The sequence below is a fragment of the Herpailurus yagouaroundi genome, unplaced genomic scaffold, assembly GCF_014898765.1.
Source record: "Herpailurus yagouaroundi ecotype Mexico unplaced genomic scaffold, PumYag 199, whole genome shotgun sequence".
Lineage (NCBI taxonomy): Eukaryota > Metazoa > Chordata > Mammalia > Carnivora > Felidae > Herpailurus > Herpailurus yagouaroundi.
The window spans coordinates 3,267,628-3,286,041 of record NW_024412430.1 but is presented as its reverse complement, the minus strand read 5'-3'; the positions used below and the strand labels follow the sequence as shown (position 1 = coordinate 3,286,041).

Here is an 18,414-nt window from a genome sequence, read left to right as displayed (position 1 = left end):
ATAGAAAATTCATTATTTTGAATATATTTCTTTGTTAAGATTTTCGTTTTCTCCTTCTGTTGTCTGTTAACACAATTCCATGTGGCTTAAGTATAATTTGCCACTTTTCTATTTTCACTTCATTTTAATTTTATTTTAAGTGTTTATTTATTTATTTATTTATTTTTTTTAATTTTTTTTCAATGTTTATTTATTTTTGGGACAGAGAGAGACAAAGCATGAACGGGGGAGGGACGGAGAGAGAGAGGGAGACACAGAATCGGAAACAGGCTCCAGGCTCCGAGCCATCAGCCCAGAGCCTGACGCGGGGCTCGAACTCACGGACCGCGAGATCGTGACCTGGCTGAAGTCGGACGCTTAACCGACTGCGCCACCCAGGCGCCCCTAAGTGTTTATTTATTTTTGAGAGAGAGCGCACGCATGTGATCTGGGCAGGGGCAGAGAGAGGGGGACAGAGGATCTGAAGTAGGTTCTGCACTGTCAGCACAGAGCCACTGGGCTCAAATTCATGAACCCTGAGACCATGACCTGAGCCGAAGTCGAGCACGTAATCCACTGAGCCACCTATGCACCCCCTTTCACTTCATTTTAAACTAAATTTAAATTCTGTATGGTTCATAGTTATACTTTTTAATGTATTCACAAGGTTTCACTGAGTTGATTTGTCCAGTTTTTTAATTACTGAAAAATTTGGGGTGCATACCTGGCTCAGTCAGTAGACCATACGACTCTTGATATCAGAGTCATGAATTCAAGCTTCACATTGGGTATGGAACCTACTTAAAAAATAAATAAATTAGTGAAAAATATTGTAAACATTTTCATAAGTTTAACTGCTTTTTTTACCACTAAAAGATACATGTTTTTGATTCTCCATTAATCAGCTTGTTTGATCAACAAAATATTAAATAGGAGTTAAGAGTGTTTATTAAATCAAAAGAAAGCTTACAGTTATCTACCAATTTTTATTTTAAAACTGATATTTTAGTAGTTAATATATACAAAAAAGTTGATATTTGTGATATCACACTATGTATTATTTTTAAAAGTTTACGTCGTGTGTAAAACATTTATAAAACTGTCTAAGTTGGGGGACACCTGGGTGGCTCACGTGGTTAAGTGTCCGACTCTTGGTTTTGGCTCAGGTCATGATCTCATGGTTGTGGGATCCAGCCCTGCGTCTCACTCTGCTGAGCATGGAGCCTGCTTAAGATTCTTTTTCTCTCTCTCCATCTGCCCCTTCTCTGCTGGTGCACGCTGTCTCTCACTCTCTCTCTCTCTCTCTCTCTCTCTCTCTCAAAAGAAAAAAGTGTCTAAGTCGGTATTTTGATATAATATTAGAAGTAGAGCTATCTATAGGAAAAAGAAGTATATCTATATGTTATATTCAGATTCCTGTAATTTTAGTACCTGGAAGTATATAACAGGACTTTGTGGAATGAGAATAAAAATTTAAAAATTTTTTCTTAGCATGATTAAACAAAGTGGAAATGTGACTGAAGTTTACAAGCTCACTGAGCTGTTTTAAGAGTAATTTTATTTCTTGGGCTTTTTTCTGTATTTGCCTCAGTTATATGGAGACATAGAGGTAAGCCAAATCAGCGTCTGGCTATATAGTTAGATCCAGGTGAGTATAGGGGTTAAATAATTGTGTGAGTTGTGTCATATTCATATTGTAATTGTGTGTGCAGAAAGAAGATAGGAACTTTTATGGGATTTTTTTTTAAATCTCCTAACAAGATAAGCGTAAATTCTTTTGGTTTTACTTAAAAATGACATTTGCATTAGTTTCTGAAAGTAAGGGGAAAGTTGTATACATATAAACCACATACATGATGAACACTATTTGGCTTGAGAGTAATTAAGTTAGACAACAAAACATAGCACATGGTGAATGGAGCTTCTGTGTATTTTAAGAGGCGCGTAAATGTATCCAGAGAAAACATACAGGGGTCATGTGGTGATTACCAGTAAGCTATACTCTATGAAATATTTGCTCTGTATTACCCCTTACACTTTATTTCACATACTTTCATGATGCTGCTAAAGTAGTATAGTGAAACAGACTTGAAGAACGAATAGAACCAACCTATATTACTTGTTTTCAGTAACATAGAAAAAAATAAATCTTTAAATGTAGGTCAATTTTAATATATGGTTTATTCTAAATAAAGTATATTAGCATGTAGTTCTAATTTTGTTACCAGATAGTTCATAAGGATACTTGACTCTTCAGTATTGAAATATAGGCTAAGTCTCCATATCTTGCTCTTCTATCCAGTGGTTTCTTTTGTTTTCTATATGAAAATAAATGAGTAATGAGGGTCAGCAGACTTGAAGAGGGTAACATTGACTCATCTGCCTGTTACAAGCTTCAGTCCTGTTACTTTTATCATTTTCACATAGAAAAATGAATCTTAAATTGAAATTTTGTTCTAATTCAGATCCCGTTTGGCAGGAGTCACGGATCTATCAGTGTTGCTCTACCTTGGAGACTCAGATATACCAAAGCTATTCTGAGAGTCAGCAAACTGAATGTTTCTGCATGATACAAGAAATGTATCATGCATATTTCATTCTTTGGGATATATTTTTTATTTACTTTTGCATCTTTTGTACATTCCACCTACTTAATATTTTAGTTAAAATGGTAACTTGTTACTGGAGAGGACTTGTATTTTTAAACGTTACCAGTGTTTTTACAAAATCTTGTTCTTAATGGCTTTTGCATCATCGTCAGTTGCCTGTTTTATTCTTTTAAAAGTGTGAACATGTGATGATTGCTCTGTTGCCCTTTAGTGCATCTTGATTTTTTCTTTTAATGCTTTGCAAACATAGGATTGGGTACAAAGAAACCTGTAAGTAACGGAAGAAAACACTCCCTTGGTAAAGACAATTATGCTCCTGAACCTCTGCCTCCTGGTGTGTCTGGTTTCCTGCCGTGGCGCACAGCAGAACGTGCAAAAAGGAGCAGGTAGGGCATCTTTAGTCCCTGTCTGTAGTCATTCACCATTCTTCATTTTGGAGCTTCTATTATGTGGGAGGTCTCTGGTGGTTTCTGTAGAGGAAGAACGATAACTCACACTTCTGCCTAATGAGTCCTTTAAGGAAGAAAAGCAAAAACAAAAAAATTATAATTGGGAGTTTCAAGTTATTTCTTAAGTGTCACAACAAAGGTAACCCTGTGGGAATCCAGAGGAGATAAAATTATCTTCACTTGGGCAGGTGATAAAGGTTTCATTAAAGGCAGTTGTGACTGAGCCAGTCCCTACAGTGCAAGAGTAGGAGCTTGGATTTATAGGAATAGGGAAAAAAGACATTTTAGGCATGGAGAATAGTTTAGTGCAGAATGGATGATGGGGAGTATGAATTAGACTTAATCTAACTCGGTCACCCGGCTTAACTCTTTTCAGTGAATCAGATTTAGCAAAACAAACTAGATATAACTAGTTTTAGCTGAGTACTTACCTGGGGATAACTGTGCAGAATAATTTTTTGTCCTAGAAGTATAAAAGTCTCTTTACACGGGGGCACCTGGGTGGCTCAGTCAGTTGAGTGTCCGACTTCGGCTCAAGTCATGATCTCACGGTCTGTGAGTTAGAGCCCCACGTCGGGCTCTGTGCTGACAGCTCGGAGCCTATTTCAGATTCTGTGTCTCCCTCTCTCTCTGCCCCTCCCGCGCTTATGCTCTGTCCCTCTCTCTGTCAAAAATAAATAAACATTAAAAAAAATTTTTTTATAAAGTCTCTTTACACGATTAAACTACAATTTTAGGCTTGCTGAGTAAACAGAGTAAATAGTAAATCTATAGGCCTTGCTATAGATTATTTTCAAGTAACTTAACCTGGTAGTAGTCAAGAAATTGAGGATGAGCAATTGCTTAAGAAAACAAAGAGTTGATTTTCAATAAGGCTTGAAGTAGGTGCTGTGTAAATTAACCGTGCAGTAGCTCATGTTAAGTTGATGAATATAATCTCCGCTGGGCAAGTGACTGCTGTACCTTTTCACAAATGGTGATGTGAATTATTGTTGTGTAAACTATAGTTCTGAGTCCCCAGTCTTGCACTTTAGTTTTATAGCTTTGTGGTTTCATATCTTCTCATGATACTTAGTCATCTCGAGTCCATTCTGATCACAAGGAGTTGTCAACTGGAGAATGATTATCAGTTAAAGAAGTTAGATTGGAAATATCAACCATCCTGAACATAGGAAGTGGACACACCTCTCAGCGGTTCAGAGAGTTACCACAAGGCAGTCTGCTAAATTCTGTTCAATTTTCTCCATAGCGGAGCCTCCCAGGTCCTTATTTTGAACTTACTCATGTTTATACACAATTCGTATGTATTCTTAATAGTATTATTGTACATGATACAAGTTTTGTTAACTGAGGTTAACTGGTGATGTTTTCACATCAAAGTATAACTGAACTTGTTGGTATCTCTTCAGGGGTTTTCCGTTAATCAAAACTCGTGACGTGTATAATCATTTGCAGGTATGTAGTTCTCATATTTACAGTATGTAGAAGGTTGAAGTGGGAAAGGTGGGAGGACGTTCTCTTTGCTTTTCAAACTAAACAGGAACTCCTGGGTGACTCAGTCGGTTGAGCGTCCAACTCTTGATTTCGGGTCAGGTCACGATCCCAGGGGTCGTGGGATCCGAGCTGAGCGTGGAGCCTACTTGAGATTCTGTCTCTCTCTCTCTCTCTCCCTCCCCCTCCCCCTCCCTCCCTCTCTCCCTCCCTCGGCCTCTCTCCCCGTCTCTCTCTCTCTCTCTCTCTCTCTCTCTCTCTCTCTCAAAAAATAAAAAAATAAACTGAACAGAACCTTACAGGGAACATCTCCCTCCCTGAAATAAATCCATTTGAAACTTGTCAGGGCTCTCTCCCAGTGACACTGTGTAGTTGTGTGGATGTGGCACATGCTGGGGCCCTTGTGGTTTCATCTGTAAACAGGGAAGCCATTCTCCAGTTCACGAGTCACCTGTTACCCAGTGAAACAAATTTGACATTCCTGACCCCACATGTGGAGTTACCATTTTCAGGAATGTCCTTCTGTTTCCAAGAAATGTTGTTTGGGGGCTGTATGTAGAAGTTCCAGATCCTGAAGGCAAAATAAAGAGGCCAGTCCCAAAGCTTCCACTCTCTCAGAGCACTTCTCCCTCTCCCACCCACACCACACACATCCCCTATCCTACTGTCTCCTGGTCTTAAAACCAGCCGATCCCCTCAGAGTGTCAGGTTCTCCTTCCCCTTGTCCTGGGAGACTGCGTAGTTGCTCTGAATAAGGTAACACTGTTGTGACTGAGAGAAGAGCGCCCTGGGTGTGAGCCCTGCCCCCCGCATGCCCAGAAGAAGGGGCACACACCTCTTCCTACTGTTGGGATTTTCCTGCCCTGTGGGGTTTGCTACCTGTGGTCGTAATGGGACCCTAGTGTTGTGTCTTCTCTGCAGTTACGGAATCCCAGTGCACCTCTTTTTAATCTGTAGACTTTTTATGGGGTGTGACGAAGTCATTTTTCTAATGTTTGGAAACATCATATTCAACTGCATTCCAGTGGCAGTGAAATTTTACAGGAGAACTACATTACTCTTACCCTAGTTTTGGCTTGAGGTGGCTTAAGGATGATAAAATGAAGTTTTTAATGGGTCAGTTTTAGTTGTGTATGTGTAAGTGATTTATTTTTTAAAATTCTCATGTTTAGCATTCACTAGATATGTTGACTTTCAAATTATTCTACTAATTCTTTATCAGTCCCACTACTGATGGATTTTCCTCCAAAACTACATTTTGTTTTAGACTTCTGTGCCTAATGGTGGAAAATAAATTTCTTGTCTGCAGTATAAAGTTGATCTGAGAAAAATGTTTACCCTGGCTCCTCACTTGGCTTATGTGAAAGAAATTTTATAAAATAATATGGGTGATTTCAAATATTAATCTTAACAACAGAATACTGTACTTAACAGAATATTTTTGTAACAGCAAAAATAAGTTACTGTTATTTTGTCATTGCTTGTTTTTGACTAAGGTGCAGTGGAAGACATTTATAAATAATGATACCTCAGATCACTTTTGTTAAATGTTCTGTAATATCACTCTCTGGCTTTTGTTATCTCTTCTACAACCCTGTCTCCTTTCTCTAAGCAATCGAATTTTCCTGTGACTGTGACAGTAGAGAGTCCTTCTTCCTCAGAAATTGAAGAGGTCGAAGATTCTTCTGAAAGTGTTCAAGAAGAGCCTGAGAAAACCAGTTTAAAGCAAGAAGCATTACAGGTACAATGTTATCACTTTAGAGATACACAGATTATTTTTTAAACTGTGGTGGTTATCTGGCGGAAGCCTGATTACAGCACTGGCTAAGCTCATACATGGATTCTGTCTTCCCCTCAGTGGTTCCTTAGCTTAGACCAGGGCGAAAGGTAGACGTTTGAATTCTAAGAAATGAAAATGAAAACATGTCATCAGTAATATGTATTTTCCTTTCTTTAGAACCATAGACTATTAGATGTAGAGAGAACCTTAATGATCGTCAGATAAACTCAAGGAAACAGACTTCTGAATGAATGTAGTCAGCTGATTTGGTATTCTTATTTTACAGATCAGGAAATTGGAGGTCCTCGCTGAACTCTTCTTTTTCTAAGAGGAAAATATGACCTCATTTTTAATAAAAAAAAAAAAAAAGTTGAAAAAACGATTTGGATGTTGACAGTCTCCCTTCCCAAATTAAAAATACTCAAGAAGCTATATTGTATTGCCTAATAAACCTGACCTCTAACGTCATTTGATATTTCTGTTTGGACAGAAAAGAAAAATTGATTTTTATAACAAAATACCATAGTTATTTTATTTCAACTTTAATGCAGAGCTGACATTGGTAGTAAATAAGGGAAACACTGTTTGGGAGGGACCTTGTCTTTTTTCGTGCTATCAAGGCCACATTTAATTTTTAAAAATGATTTAGTATGGTTTTCTTTTACTGTCAAACTTGACAGATTTAAAACTAGTTATCTCATTATTGTAGGACTGTGGAAATTACTATTTGATTTTTTTAAAAAAGAAAGCCAGATTTTTATTTTCTTAATTAAAATTAATGACAATAATGGAGAGAAATTAAGATAAGTACTTGGAAAATGATGAAGTGTTAGAGTGGGAGGAATGTGTAGTTGATGTAGAATTACCCACTTCAGGGTGCCTGGGTGGCTCAGTCAGTTAAGCGTCCGTCCAACTCTTGATTTTGGCTCAGGTCATGATCTTGTGGTTTGTGATATCAGGTTCCCCATCAGGATCTGTGCTGACAGGGCGGAGCCTGCTTGAGATTCTCCCTCCCCATCCCTGCTCCACTCACTTGCACACTCGTACATGCATGCACACATTCTCTCTCTAAATAAACTTAAAACAATTACCCCTTTCATCTTATAAATGAGCAATTTGTAGCGATTAAGTACTTTGTTACTAAGTTGCAGAGTGGCAACAAGACCCTGGACTATCTAATTTGCATTCACGGTCATATTAGATAGGGGTTCCTTTCCTGCATGGAGAGACTAGGGAGATTGTACTTGCAAAAGGGACTCTAGGCATTGGGGAAGACCAAAAGAGTTAGGAACTGTAACTAGGGAACAGCTGATTCAAGATGTGTTGAGGATCCTTTTGGCTCTTCTCCATTTTGACAAGACACAAAAATGATGGGGGGCACCTGGGTGGCTCAGTCCGTTAAGCATCCGACTTCGGCTCAGGTCATAATCTCACAGCTTGTGGGTTCGAGCCCCGCATCGGGCTGTGTGCTGACAGCTCAGAGCCTGGAGCCTGCTTCGGATTCTATGTCTCCCTCTCTCTGACCCTCCCCCGTTCATGCTCTCTCTCTGTCTCAAAAATAAACACTAAAAAGTTAGAAAAAATGATGGTATTAAAATTTTTAAGACCGTATCCGCAACAATTAAGAGATTTCAACATTTTTTGCAAAGACAGAAGACAAGTAGAAGAGTGTGAAGCCAGAAACTAGAGGAAAACCACAACCTGGAATATGCACAGAGATGTGCTGCAGCTGAGGGGGAAACTGTCCCCCAGGCAGAGATAGCTCCAAGCCCCAGGTGTGCATGTGGGAGAGAGGGTGACGTTAGTTAGAAATATGACTGAAACGAGAGCATGTGGAAAGTTCATAATTGGGAGAGTGAACTCTCGATCCCACCTTCATTCTCCTAAAATGAGACAATTTTACTTTAAAAAAAATTTTTTTTAACGTTTTTATTTATTTTTGAGACAGGGAGAGACAGCATGAACAGGGGAGGGTCAGAGAGAGGGAGACACAGAATCGGAAACAGGCTCCAGGCTCTGAGCTGTCAGCACAGAGCCCGACACGGGGCTCGAACTCACGGACCGCGAGATCGTGACCTGAGCCGAAGTCGGCCGCTTAACCGACTGAGCCACCCAGGCGCCCCAAGACAATTTTACTTTAAAAAGAACTGGGAGAACTGGGGCTCCTAGTATGTAGTTTTGCCTCTTCACACCTAAGAGAAGCCAGTCCATCACGAGCTTCCAGGGAGCCTTCCTCTCCCTTAAGAGTTAAAAGTTAAATTATGTGTGGGGCGCCTGGGTGGTTCGGTCGGTTAATTGTCCAACTATTGATTTCGACTCAGGTCGTGATCCCACAGTTCAGGAAATTGAGCCCCACAGCAGGCTCTGGGCTGGCAGTGCGGAGCCTGCTTGGGATCCTCTCTCTCCCTCTGTCTCAGCCCCTCCTGTATTTGCGTGCTCACACACCAGTTCACACTCTCTCAAAATAAATAAGTAAACATTAAAAAAATAAATTATGTGTATTCATAAAGCAATAAAATTTAACGAGCCAGAGCCCCTGGCAGCAGTGTGGATGCATTTTTAAAAACAGTGTTGACTGGAGGACTGTATATATTGTGAATTCAGGAGGTGGCACAACCAGAGCGTATTTTTAGTGATGCGTGCATGTAAGGGATGCGGGTGGTCTTTAACTCTGGGAGGAGGGAAGGAGCTTGTTATGGCAAAAGGATATGGGGATTTTTGAGATGCTGACAAACTGTGTATACAGGCTTGAGTGCTAGTTATGTAAGTAAGTGTTCTCTTTATTTGTGACACTGACAGTTTTATTCTTTGCACTTTTTAGTATGATATCACATATTACAATGAACCTGTCTTCATTTTATAGATAAGGAAATTGAGACTTAGAGTTACTAGCTTGTCAAAGGTTATATAGCCAAGGGGTGGGGTCAGGTTTTAGCCACAGAGATTCTGAATGGTTGTGGGTTTTTTTGTTTGTTCGTTTGTTGTTGTTGTTTTTTGTTTGTTTTTGTTTTTAGAGAGATCACATGTGGACTCGAGCAGGGGAGGGACAGAGAGAGAGAAAGAGAATCCCAAGCAGGCTCCATGCCAGATTGAAGCCCAATTTGGGGCTCAATCTCATGACCGTGTGATCATGACTTGAGCCAAAATCGAGAGTCAGACGCCTAACCAGCTGAGCCACCTAGTAATCTAAAAGAGAAATTTGATTACTAATTATAAGCAAAGCAGTACATACTGAGGGAGAGGGCAAGTTTTCACCTATCCAATTAGAGAAAAACCTTCTGCCTTTCGCACACGTGTATCTTGGAGTGACACGGGTTTTCCTTATTCAGCAATTACTTATTGTGTGCTTTGTGCTAGACACGTGTGCTGGGATAAAACACCCCTGCCCCTAAATTTCTTGCACTTTAAAGTGAAGAAGCAAGCCACCAGTTACAGTAGAAGTTAGTATACTAGGTGACACATTGCTGAAAGCAGTCTAAAATGTTAGGAATCTTTTGGAAAGCAGTTTGGAAATCAGTATAGCAGAACGTTAAAAATGTTCATTTGCTTTGATCTCAAACTCATTCTTACTGATTTATTGCAAGAAAATTATTCTTACATGTGAGGAAAAGGCTTCATGCCTAAAAATAGGTATTTTGTTTTATAATACTGAAAAGTTGGAAAGAATTTAAATGTAAAGGAATGATTACATGAACCGAGAAACCTGCTCAGTGGAATATTTTGTAGACCATTAAAAAATCAAGGTTATGAATTCCTTGATTATATAAAAATGATTCAATGTTAAATGGAAAAAAAAGTTGAACATAAAATTATTAATACAGTGTGATGGGAGCTTTGTTCCAGAAAAAATCAGACGAGCCAATGAATAGAAGGGGAAGGAGAGCAGGTGAAGGAAAAGTTCTCCAAAACCTGATTATTAGTCTTATTTAAGTAACAGAATGTCAAGCAATTTTACTTTCTAATTTTTTGGTTCCATATTTTTTTTAAGGAGCATGAATTCCTTTGTAAGAGGAAGGTACACTTTTTCATGAAAATTTAACATTATGTCCTAATTCCCTCCACTAGGGGGAGAAACTATTTCATGTAATTACATGATATACTCTATATTTAGAGCTAGCTGAGAAGGGAGTATTTCAGTCTACTTTCTCTAACTGTGGCGCTAGTTTCTTGTTTGCTTATTTGTTTAGAATTTCTGTGAAATAAGTTTTAAATATTAAAACCATTATATAAGTAAGTGGAGGAATTCTGCGGTGTTTTCCCTTCATCCCTATTAAAGAATTTGAAGTTCGGCTATTTTTTATTTTTTAAACCTGTGTTCTGAATATAAAAATATATGTTCATTGAGCAAATTTTTTTAGATGATGAAAAATTTATTGAAGAAAATAAAAGCCATCTCTGCAAGTACACCCATCTAATCTACCCTTTTGTCTTAAAAAGGTATCAAAAATAGGGGTACCTGGGTGGCTCAGTCAGTTGAGCATCCAACTCTTGATTTTGGCTCAGGTCATGATCTCACGGTCCGTCGGTTGGAGCCCCGCATTGGGCTGTCTGCTGTTAGCACAGAGCCCACTTCAGATCCTCTGTCTCCCTCGCTCTCTGCCCCTCTCCCCCCAAAAATAAATAAACATTTAAAATAAATAAGTAAATAAATAAATAAAGCTGAAATCAAGATGTCAGTCATACATCAGATAGACCCCAGTCACTTTTAATTAGCCACCTGATTAGGTCACATCCACCAAAAGTAATCTCTTAATATCAATTAAAGATCAACCGATTTGAGGAACCTTAATTCCATTTGCAAAATCACTTTGCTGCAGCACCTAGGTTAGCATTTGATTGACTAACTGGGAGGATTGTGTAGTTCAGCAGGTAGGAAGCTGAGGGGCATAGAATTCTGCCAACCACAAGTAGTGTCCCTCAACGCAAGGACCTGACTGTTTTGCTCCTGGAAACCAAAAGGGAGTTTACCAAGTGCATTCTATCTTATTGACACTAGCGAATGGGAAGATCACCACCTCTCTGAACAGGCATGGCACCCAGCCTCCTCAACTCATAACGTGGCTCTATAGCATAATTAGTGACGTGATCTGAGGTGTCCTACGCTACTTGTCTCTGTCTCAGTGTTTTCAAAGTGTTTACTTTTTTTTAAATTTTTTAAATGTTTATTTATTTTTGAGAGAGAGACAGAGGACGAGTGGGGGAGGATCAGAGTGAGAGGGAGACAGGAATCTGAAGCAGGCTTCAGGCTCCATGCTGTCAGAAGAGAGCCCAACGTGGGGCTCGAACTCACAAACCGTGAGATCATGACCTGTGCTGAAGTCAGACGCTTAACTGACTGAGCCACCCAGGTGTCCCCAAAGTGTTTACTTTTTTAAAAATGCATTTGAATCTGCCATTACGTAATTCAGTTGGGTTAGCCATGTTACTGAGGTTTTCTCTTATAAAGGAACCCATAAATAAAAGTAGAATTTTCCTTTCTTCACCTTAGCTTTTTATATATGACTTACTACAGTATACACATATGCCTTTTATGGTGAACTGCCACAAATTTATTTTGGAAAGCATGGGACTCAAAGTCTTTTTTTTTTTTTTTTTTAATTTTTTTTTTTCAACGTTTATTTATTTTTGGGACAGAGAGAGACAGAGCATGAACGGGGGAGGGTCAGAGAGAGAGGGAGACACAGAATCGGAAACAGGCTCCAGGCTCTGAGCCATCAGCCCAGAGCCTGACGCGGGGCTCGAACTCACGGACCGCGAGATCATGACCTGGCTGAAGTCGGACGCTTAATCGACTGCGCCACCCAGGTGCCCCTCAAGTAAATTTTTAATAGCTAATTTGATATATTTTGGTAATTAATTTCACTAGCATGGGATGATATCATAAGTAATAGACTATAATCCTAAAGTCTTGAGGTCACTTCTGGCTCTGTGCCTAAATCCTTGTTGAGACCTATAACTGGAAAGGCTTTTGGATCTCATACTCTGAATTGTTTATAATATTTACTCTATTTCTTCTCACTAGGAAAAACTGGAGGGGTGCCTAAAGCAGTTAAAGGAGGAAAGAGTAATAAGACTGAAGGCCGATAAACGAGTCAGTGAGGTAAACAAGTTTTTTTCTCATACTTTTTTTTTTTTAATTTTTTAACATTTTATTTATTTTTCAGCGTTTATTTATTTTTGGGACAGAGAGAGACAGAGCATGAACGGGGGAGGGGCAGAGAGAGAGGGAGACACAGAATCGGAAACAGGCTCCAGGCTCTGAGCCATCAGCCCAGAGCCCGACGCGGGGCTCGAACTCACGGACCGCGAGATCGTGACCTGGCTGAAGTCGGACGCTTAACTGACTGCGCCACCCAGGCGCCCCAATATACTTTTGAGAGTGTTTTTGTTTTATTTTGATTTGATTTTAAGCCATGCACATGCAGTTTTTAAACTTTAAAACTGCAATATGTTGCAAACTGTTGTACTGTATGAATCTTTGTATTATATTTAGTGGTTATATGATCTCTATTCCAGAAAACATGTTTTTAAAATGGAAAAATCTTAGGGTTTGTTTGTTTTTCTTTTTTTTTTTTTTTTTTTTTGGTGTGTGTGTACTTTTATGTGACCTTAGCTTATTTTCTGCTCCTGATGCTTCAATTAAAGCACTTACGCTTATACTGTGTTTACAGTAACATAGAAGACATGATGAGACTTTACTATCAGTGAATTAGAAAAGTGAATAATTTAAATAAGTATAACATATTGGAAAACTGCTAAGAATGCAATGAAAGATAAAAATATATATTCTGAGAATTGCATTGGCCTAATGTTCATGGAAGCAGGGCATAAGCTAAAAAGTTGTATGTAAATATATTTTATTATCATAAGGTGAGTTTAGGGAGGAATTTTTGCAAGTGCATACGTTGGATTGAAAGACATTTACTCATTCAGTAAATGTTGAGCACCTGTTAAGGTAAAAGGTGAATCATGAACAAAAGGGCCTTTCTGAGAAATCTAGAGTTAGGCTCATACATGGTTTTAGACGAATAGATATTGAGGGGGCGGGGATGTCCAAAGGAGGAAACATCGTCAAGAAGCCAAGGAGAATATTGGTCATCGTACAGTTAATAAGTTGGGTATGATTTAGGACTTTTAAACCTAGGCATTTAATATCTTTCCCAGTAAAGTTAATCCTTAACGTCCAGCAAAGTTGGAATATGCTTTGCTCAAGTCAGACTATATTTCACTTTCTAATTTAAAGGGAACCGTTAAGCAGCTAATTTTCTAATGTAAAATGAGGGTCTGTTATGAATATAACCAGTTAGAAAAGTGATCTTTTCAAAGGTCATTAATAAAACAGAACTTTGGTTTGTTTATATACCATCTAAGTGTTATATAGGAAACTTCGTTGGATGTCTCTGGACTTTATTATCTGATGTAGTCTCTGTCTTTACTGGTGGAAAGTTAGGTTAATTACAAATTAATTATGTTTGGAATGTTTAACTCTTTTCTTTTGATGACAGTGAGAGAAAACCACGTCAGACATTTTCATTCTTCTTTTATAGCTGGAACATGAAAATGCCCAGTTAAGAAATATAAATTGCTCTTTGTCTGAAGCCCTTCATGCACAGTCATTGACAAACATGATCCTGGATGACGAAGGTGTTTTGGGCAGCATTGAGAATTCTTTTCAGAAGTTCCATGCTTTCTTGGATCTCCTTAAAGATGCTGGGTTAGTTCGTTTCTTTCGCATCGTTCTCTTTGCAGCTGTAACAGTGGTTTGCTGAAGAACATGAGCCATTTTCATTGCTTCTATAGATTTACTTAGGGTGTAACTATAATATAGAGGGTGGTTGTTGTTGTTGTTGTTGTTGTTGTTTTAATGAGGAATTACATGTTAAAAGAAATGCAGAATAGTAAACTTGCTTCAGTAGAGGAGAAAGCCCAGTGTGAAGGAGTAACCTATAAATAATTTGTAAGTATAGTCTTGGGTAAAGACTAAATTGAAGGTAATTTTACTTGAAAATATTCCAGAATGCATTGGAATTTCCCTCCATGTTACTCATTTTCCTTGTGAAATACATTTGAATTAAAGCAATTTTTGTCCTACATATAATAATTATCATTAATCCGCAGGGCAGATATAGATCAGTCGTTTTCAACCAGGAATGATTTTGCTAAAAGAAGTTGTTGAAAGAGAGAATTGGAGATTGAAATTGATGGAGTGATGTTTTGTAGGTGAAGGGGTTGGTGTCGGGAAGGAAGGAAAAAACACGTGTTTGGAGGAGAGGTGGTAAAGAAGTGGGGGAGAGGTGAAGGGCGATGCACTAGGTGCATGCTAGAAGCTGAAGCGTTGCAGTGGAGCAGTAAATCAGGTGGTGGGCCAGACGTTGGGGGAAGAAAGAGTGCTTCAAGGATTGCATGATCTATTGTGGTGGTCCCAGAGCATGAGTCTGGAAGGGCTGAGAATTTAGGAGAGAATAGGGGCTTGTATCTGGAGTAGGATATTGGCTTTTAAGATTTTAGAAGTATTTCATGAGTGGGGCGCCTGGGTGGCTCAGTTGGTTAAGCATCCGCCTTTGGCTCAGGTCATGATCTCACAGTTCATGAGTTTGAGCTTCCCATCAGAGCCTGCTTCAGTTCCTCTGCCTCTCTTCTCTCTCGCTGCTCCTCCCCAGCTTGCACCTCTGTCTCTTTCAAAAATAAATTGAAGGAGAGAGATACACAGCATGAGCAGGAGAGGGGCAGAGAGAGAGTGGAAGACACAGAATCCGAAGCAGGCTCCAGGCTCTGAGCTGTCAGCACATACCTTGACATGGGGCTCGAAGTCACAAACTGCGAGACCATGACCTCAGCTGACGTTGGATGCTCTACTGACTGAGCCACCCAGGCACCCTGAAAAAAAATTTTTAAGAAGTATTTCATGGTTCTAGGTATGGGAAAATCTAAGCTGCTCATACACAATTATAACAATCTTTGCTTTTTTTCTCCTTTCCTCCTTTTGTCCAGGCTTGGTCAGCTTGCCACAATGGCTGGTATAGATCAGTCAGATTTTCATTTGCTGGGTCGTCCCCAGATGAATTCTACTATTAGTAGCCTGCCTAGAGAAGAAAAGAAGGCACTTGAAGATGAAAAACCAGAATCAAAGCAGAACTCCATAGGACAGGTGCAGAACATCCAAGTGAGTGGACGGAACAGAATTTAATGATCCTAAGAGTGATGAGCAAAATGGAATTACAGAGTCAGAGAGAAAATGATGACGATCTGTCTCTAATAATTCACATGCTTGGGAGCCTCTTTGGGGTCCTTTCCCAATCTGAAAGTAGTAAGTTTGTGCCCATTTCATAATATCATATAGTTGTAAATGAGAAAATTGGGAGGCCTTTTGAAAATTTATGATGTAAAGCAAACTATTCTCAGTGAAGAAAGAAATGAAACATTAGAGAAAATACTCCAAATTTTAAATTGTGTAAATGTCTATTCTATTCATATTTCATCTAGGTTTCTATTTGTATGCAGTCAGCTTACAATGAAGGAACTCTAATGAAGGTACAAGTACTGATACAAATAATTTTCTTAAATAAGTAATCCAGACGTAACTAATAGACTAGGTATTAGAGTTAACCTCCCAGTTATGGGAATGAGAGAGGGGAACCCATCTGCTTTCCCTCTGGCCTTCCCTTCCCTTTATCTCCCATATTGGCCAACCTCAGACAGTCTTGGGACCTGATAACTTGAGAACATAGTCTTATCACAGATTGGATACTGCTTACATGTTCCTGGAGGATAGAGAAGAAATTAATTTTCTTAGGGAGTAAGGCTTTATTATTTTTTTTTAATGTTTGTTTATTTTTGACACAGAGACAGACAGACAGACAGACAGTACGAGCCGGGGAGGAGCAGAGAGAGAGAGGGAGATACAGAATCCGAAGCAGACTCCAGGCTCAGCTGTCAGCACAGAGCCCGACGCCAGGCTTGAACCCACGAACCGTGAGATCATGACCTGAGCTGAAGTCGGACGCTTAACCAGCTGAGCCACCCAGGCTCCGCTGTGGCTTTATTATTTTTAATGAGGGAAAGGGAAGTGGGTAATAATTACCCCAAACCACGAAGTCTGAAAATGTAGTAGATGTTGCCTTGGATATAGCTAAGTTAAGTTAGGAATCACCTGGCAAGATACAATTAGAAAAAAAACGGATCTAAAATCTTCTAATTAATCAATTGACTATCTTTTTTTTTTTTTTTTTTTTTAAACGTTTATTTATTTTTGGGACAGAGAGAGACAGAGCATGAACGGGGGAGGGGCAGAGAGAGAGGGAGACACAGAACCGGAAGCAGGCTCCAGGCTCTGAGCCATCCGCCCAGAGCCCGACGTGGGGCTCGAACTCCCGGACCGCGAGATCATGACCTGGCTGAAGTCGGACGCTCAACCGACTGCGCCACCCAGGCGCCCCTTGACTGTCTTAATAATAAGATCACAGAGTAACATTAAAGTCATGGACTCTACTTTTTAATGGTTGGCTTTTTCGTCACTGAATTTTTGTTTAGTCTTCTTTTGTTTTCCCTCCAGTTTCAGAAAATTACAAGCGATGCCAGAATTCCTTTGCCTCCCGACTCCTTCCATGTCCCTGTCTCCACGCAAGAGCCCTTAGAAACTTTGAGAGACAACCTGGGAGCCCCAGTCAGTGAGCAGTGGCAGGAGTCTTTCAAAGAACTCATTGCCAGAACATGTTCTCCGTCAGCAGATGTGCTATCTGGCACCGGAAGCCAAAGAAAAGATGACGAATCATCTAGAAATAGCAGATCTTCTTCAGAGAAACCGACCAAAACAGGTGAATATACCAAAAAACACTCTGCTAAAAAACAGTCCAGAAACGACCTGCGTTCCTGCTCTGACTCACCTGTAAATCAGAAAAGTCACAGAATTGGGCAGAATGGTTCTTTGGTTAACGAACCAGTTAAAAGTGAGTCTTTGAAAAACCCCATTTCTGTCAAGAAAGAAAGTAAAATCGTGACTCTTTCATCGAAGAGAGCTAAAAGTAAACTCGATCTGTTAGAACACTCTGAAAGTGATACTCTTGGATCTGATTCTGAAATTCAAGAAAGCATCCATACTGTATCACACCTGACACAGGTCTGAATCTTTTGAAATTATGTTTTGTGTCCAAATTTTAATAAATTTCTTATATTTTCATTGTGGCATGTGGTGTCTTAAAATATAGTACTTGAAGCCATTAGAGAAAGATTCATCTAGTCTTTTTATTGTAATGAAACTTTTGGTGTATGTTTTTGACATTCTACACCATTCATTCACCAGGTATGTCCTGAGGGCCTAACATGTGCTATACCATTCTGGGTGCTGTTGCTTTCAGCAGTGAACAAAACAAAACCTGTACCTTCATGGAACTAATATTCTGTGGAGGGAGGAAAAGATAAATGAAGCAGGGCAAAGCACTAGAAAGGGACGAGGTAATAAGTGGGATAGTTTTAACATTTGGTTAAATGTGGAAATACTAGCAATCCCTTGGCCAGAAGTCAGTGGTGTGTCCTAAATCATAATAACCAAAATGGGAAATATTGACCAAGGTTCTTAGCTGTATTTATAGATTACAGCAACCATATAAATAGAAGGTAGGGCACCATTTTATGGGTGAGGAGTCGGATAAGGTGAGTTGCCCAAAATTACAGAGCTTTAAGTAAGTGGTTGAGCTGGGATTTGAACCAGAACCTGTGCTCTTAATCTCTTTGTTGTCCTGTTACCTTGTTAAGAGAGGAAGGGCTTGAGGAGGCCATGGAGAGAAAAGCCAGCAAGCACTGGAAGTGCAGAGTGGGACCGTCACAAAGTATAGCCGCCCCTCCACCATCTGGGTTGGGATTTTAAAGGCAGAATATGCAGGGCACCCGGGTGGCTCAGTAGGTTAAGTGTACCACTTGGGCTCAGGTCACGATCTCGCAGTCTGTGAGTTCGAGCCCCACGTCGGGCTCTGTGCTGACAGCTCAGAGCCTGGAGCCTGCTTCGGATTCTGTGTCTCCTTCTCTCTCTGCCCTTCCCCCGCTCATGCTCTGTCTCTCTTGCTTTCAAAAATAAATCAGACAAAAAATAAATTTTTTTAAAATAAATAAA

At 39.6% G+C, this 18,414-nt stretch overlaps 1 protein-coding gene across 4 annotated transcripts in view; it reads left to right on the top strand.

The window, feature by feature from the left end:
• The window catches only part of CEP78 (centrosomal protein 78), a 29,303-nt gene extending 11,819 nt beyond the window's left edge, over positions 1–17,484 (top strand). Inside the window, exons 9-17 of one of the 4 annotated variants that reach the window (XM_040449296.1) lie at positions 1,571–1,588; positions 2,839–2,974; positions 4,447–4,492; positions 6,141–6,269; positions 12,331–12,408; positions 13,856–14,022; positions 15,300–15,471; positions 15,792–15,839; positions 16,861–17,484. In XM_040449296.1, the coding sequence (XP_040305230.1) occupies positions 1,571–1,588; positions 2,839–2,974; positions 4,447–4,492; positions 6,141–6,269; positions 12,331–12,408; positions 13,856–14,022; positions 15,300–15,471; positions 15,792–15,839; positions 16,861–17,430 (1,364 nt within the window). In that variant the 3' untranslated portion in view covers positions 17,431–17,484. The remainder of the gene's footprint in view (positions 1–1,570; positions 1,589–2,838; positions 2,975–4,446; positions 4,493–6,140; positions 6,270–12,330; positions 12,409–13,855; positions 14,023–15,299; positions 15,472–15,791; positions 15,840–16,860) is intronic. The other 3 variants (XM_040449297.1, XM_040449298.1, XM_040449300.1) reach the window with 3 other exon arrangements.
• The last annotated feature ends 930 nt before the right edge of the window (positions 17,485–18,414 follow it).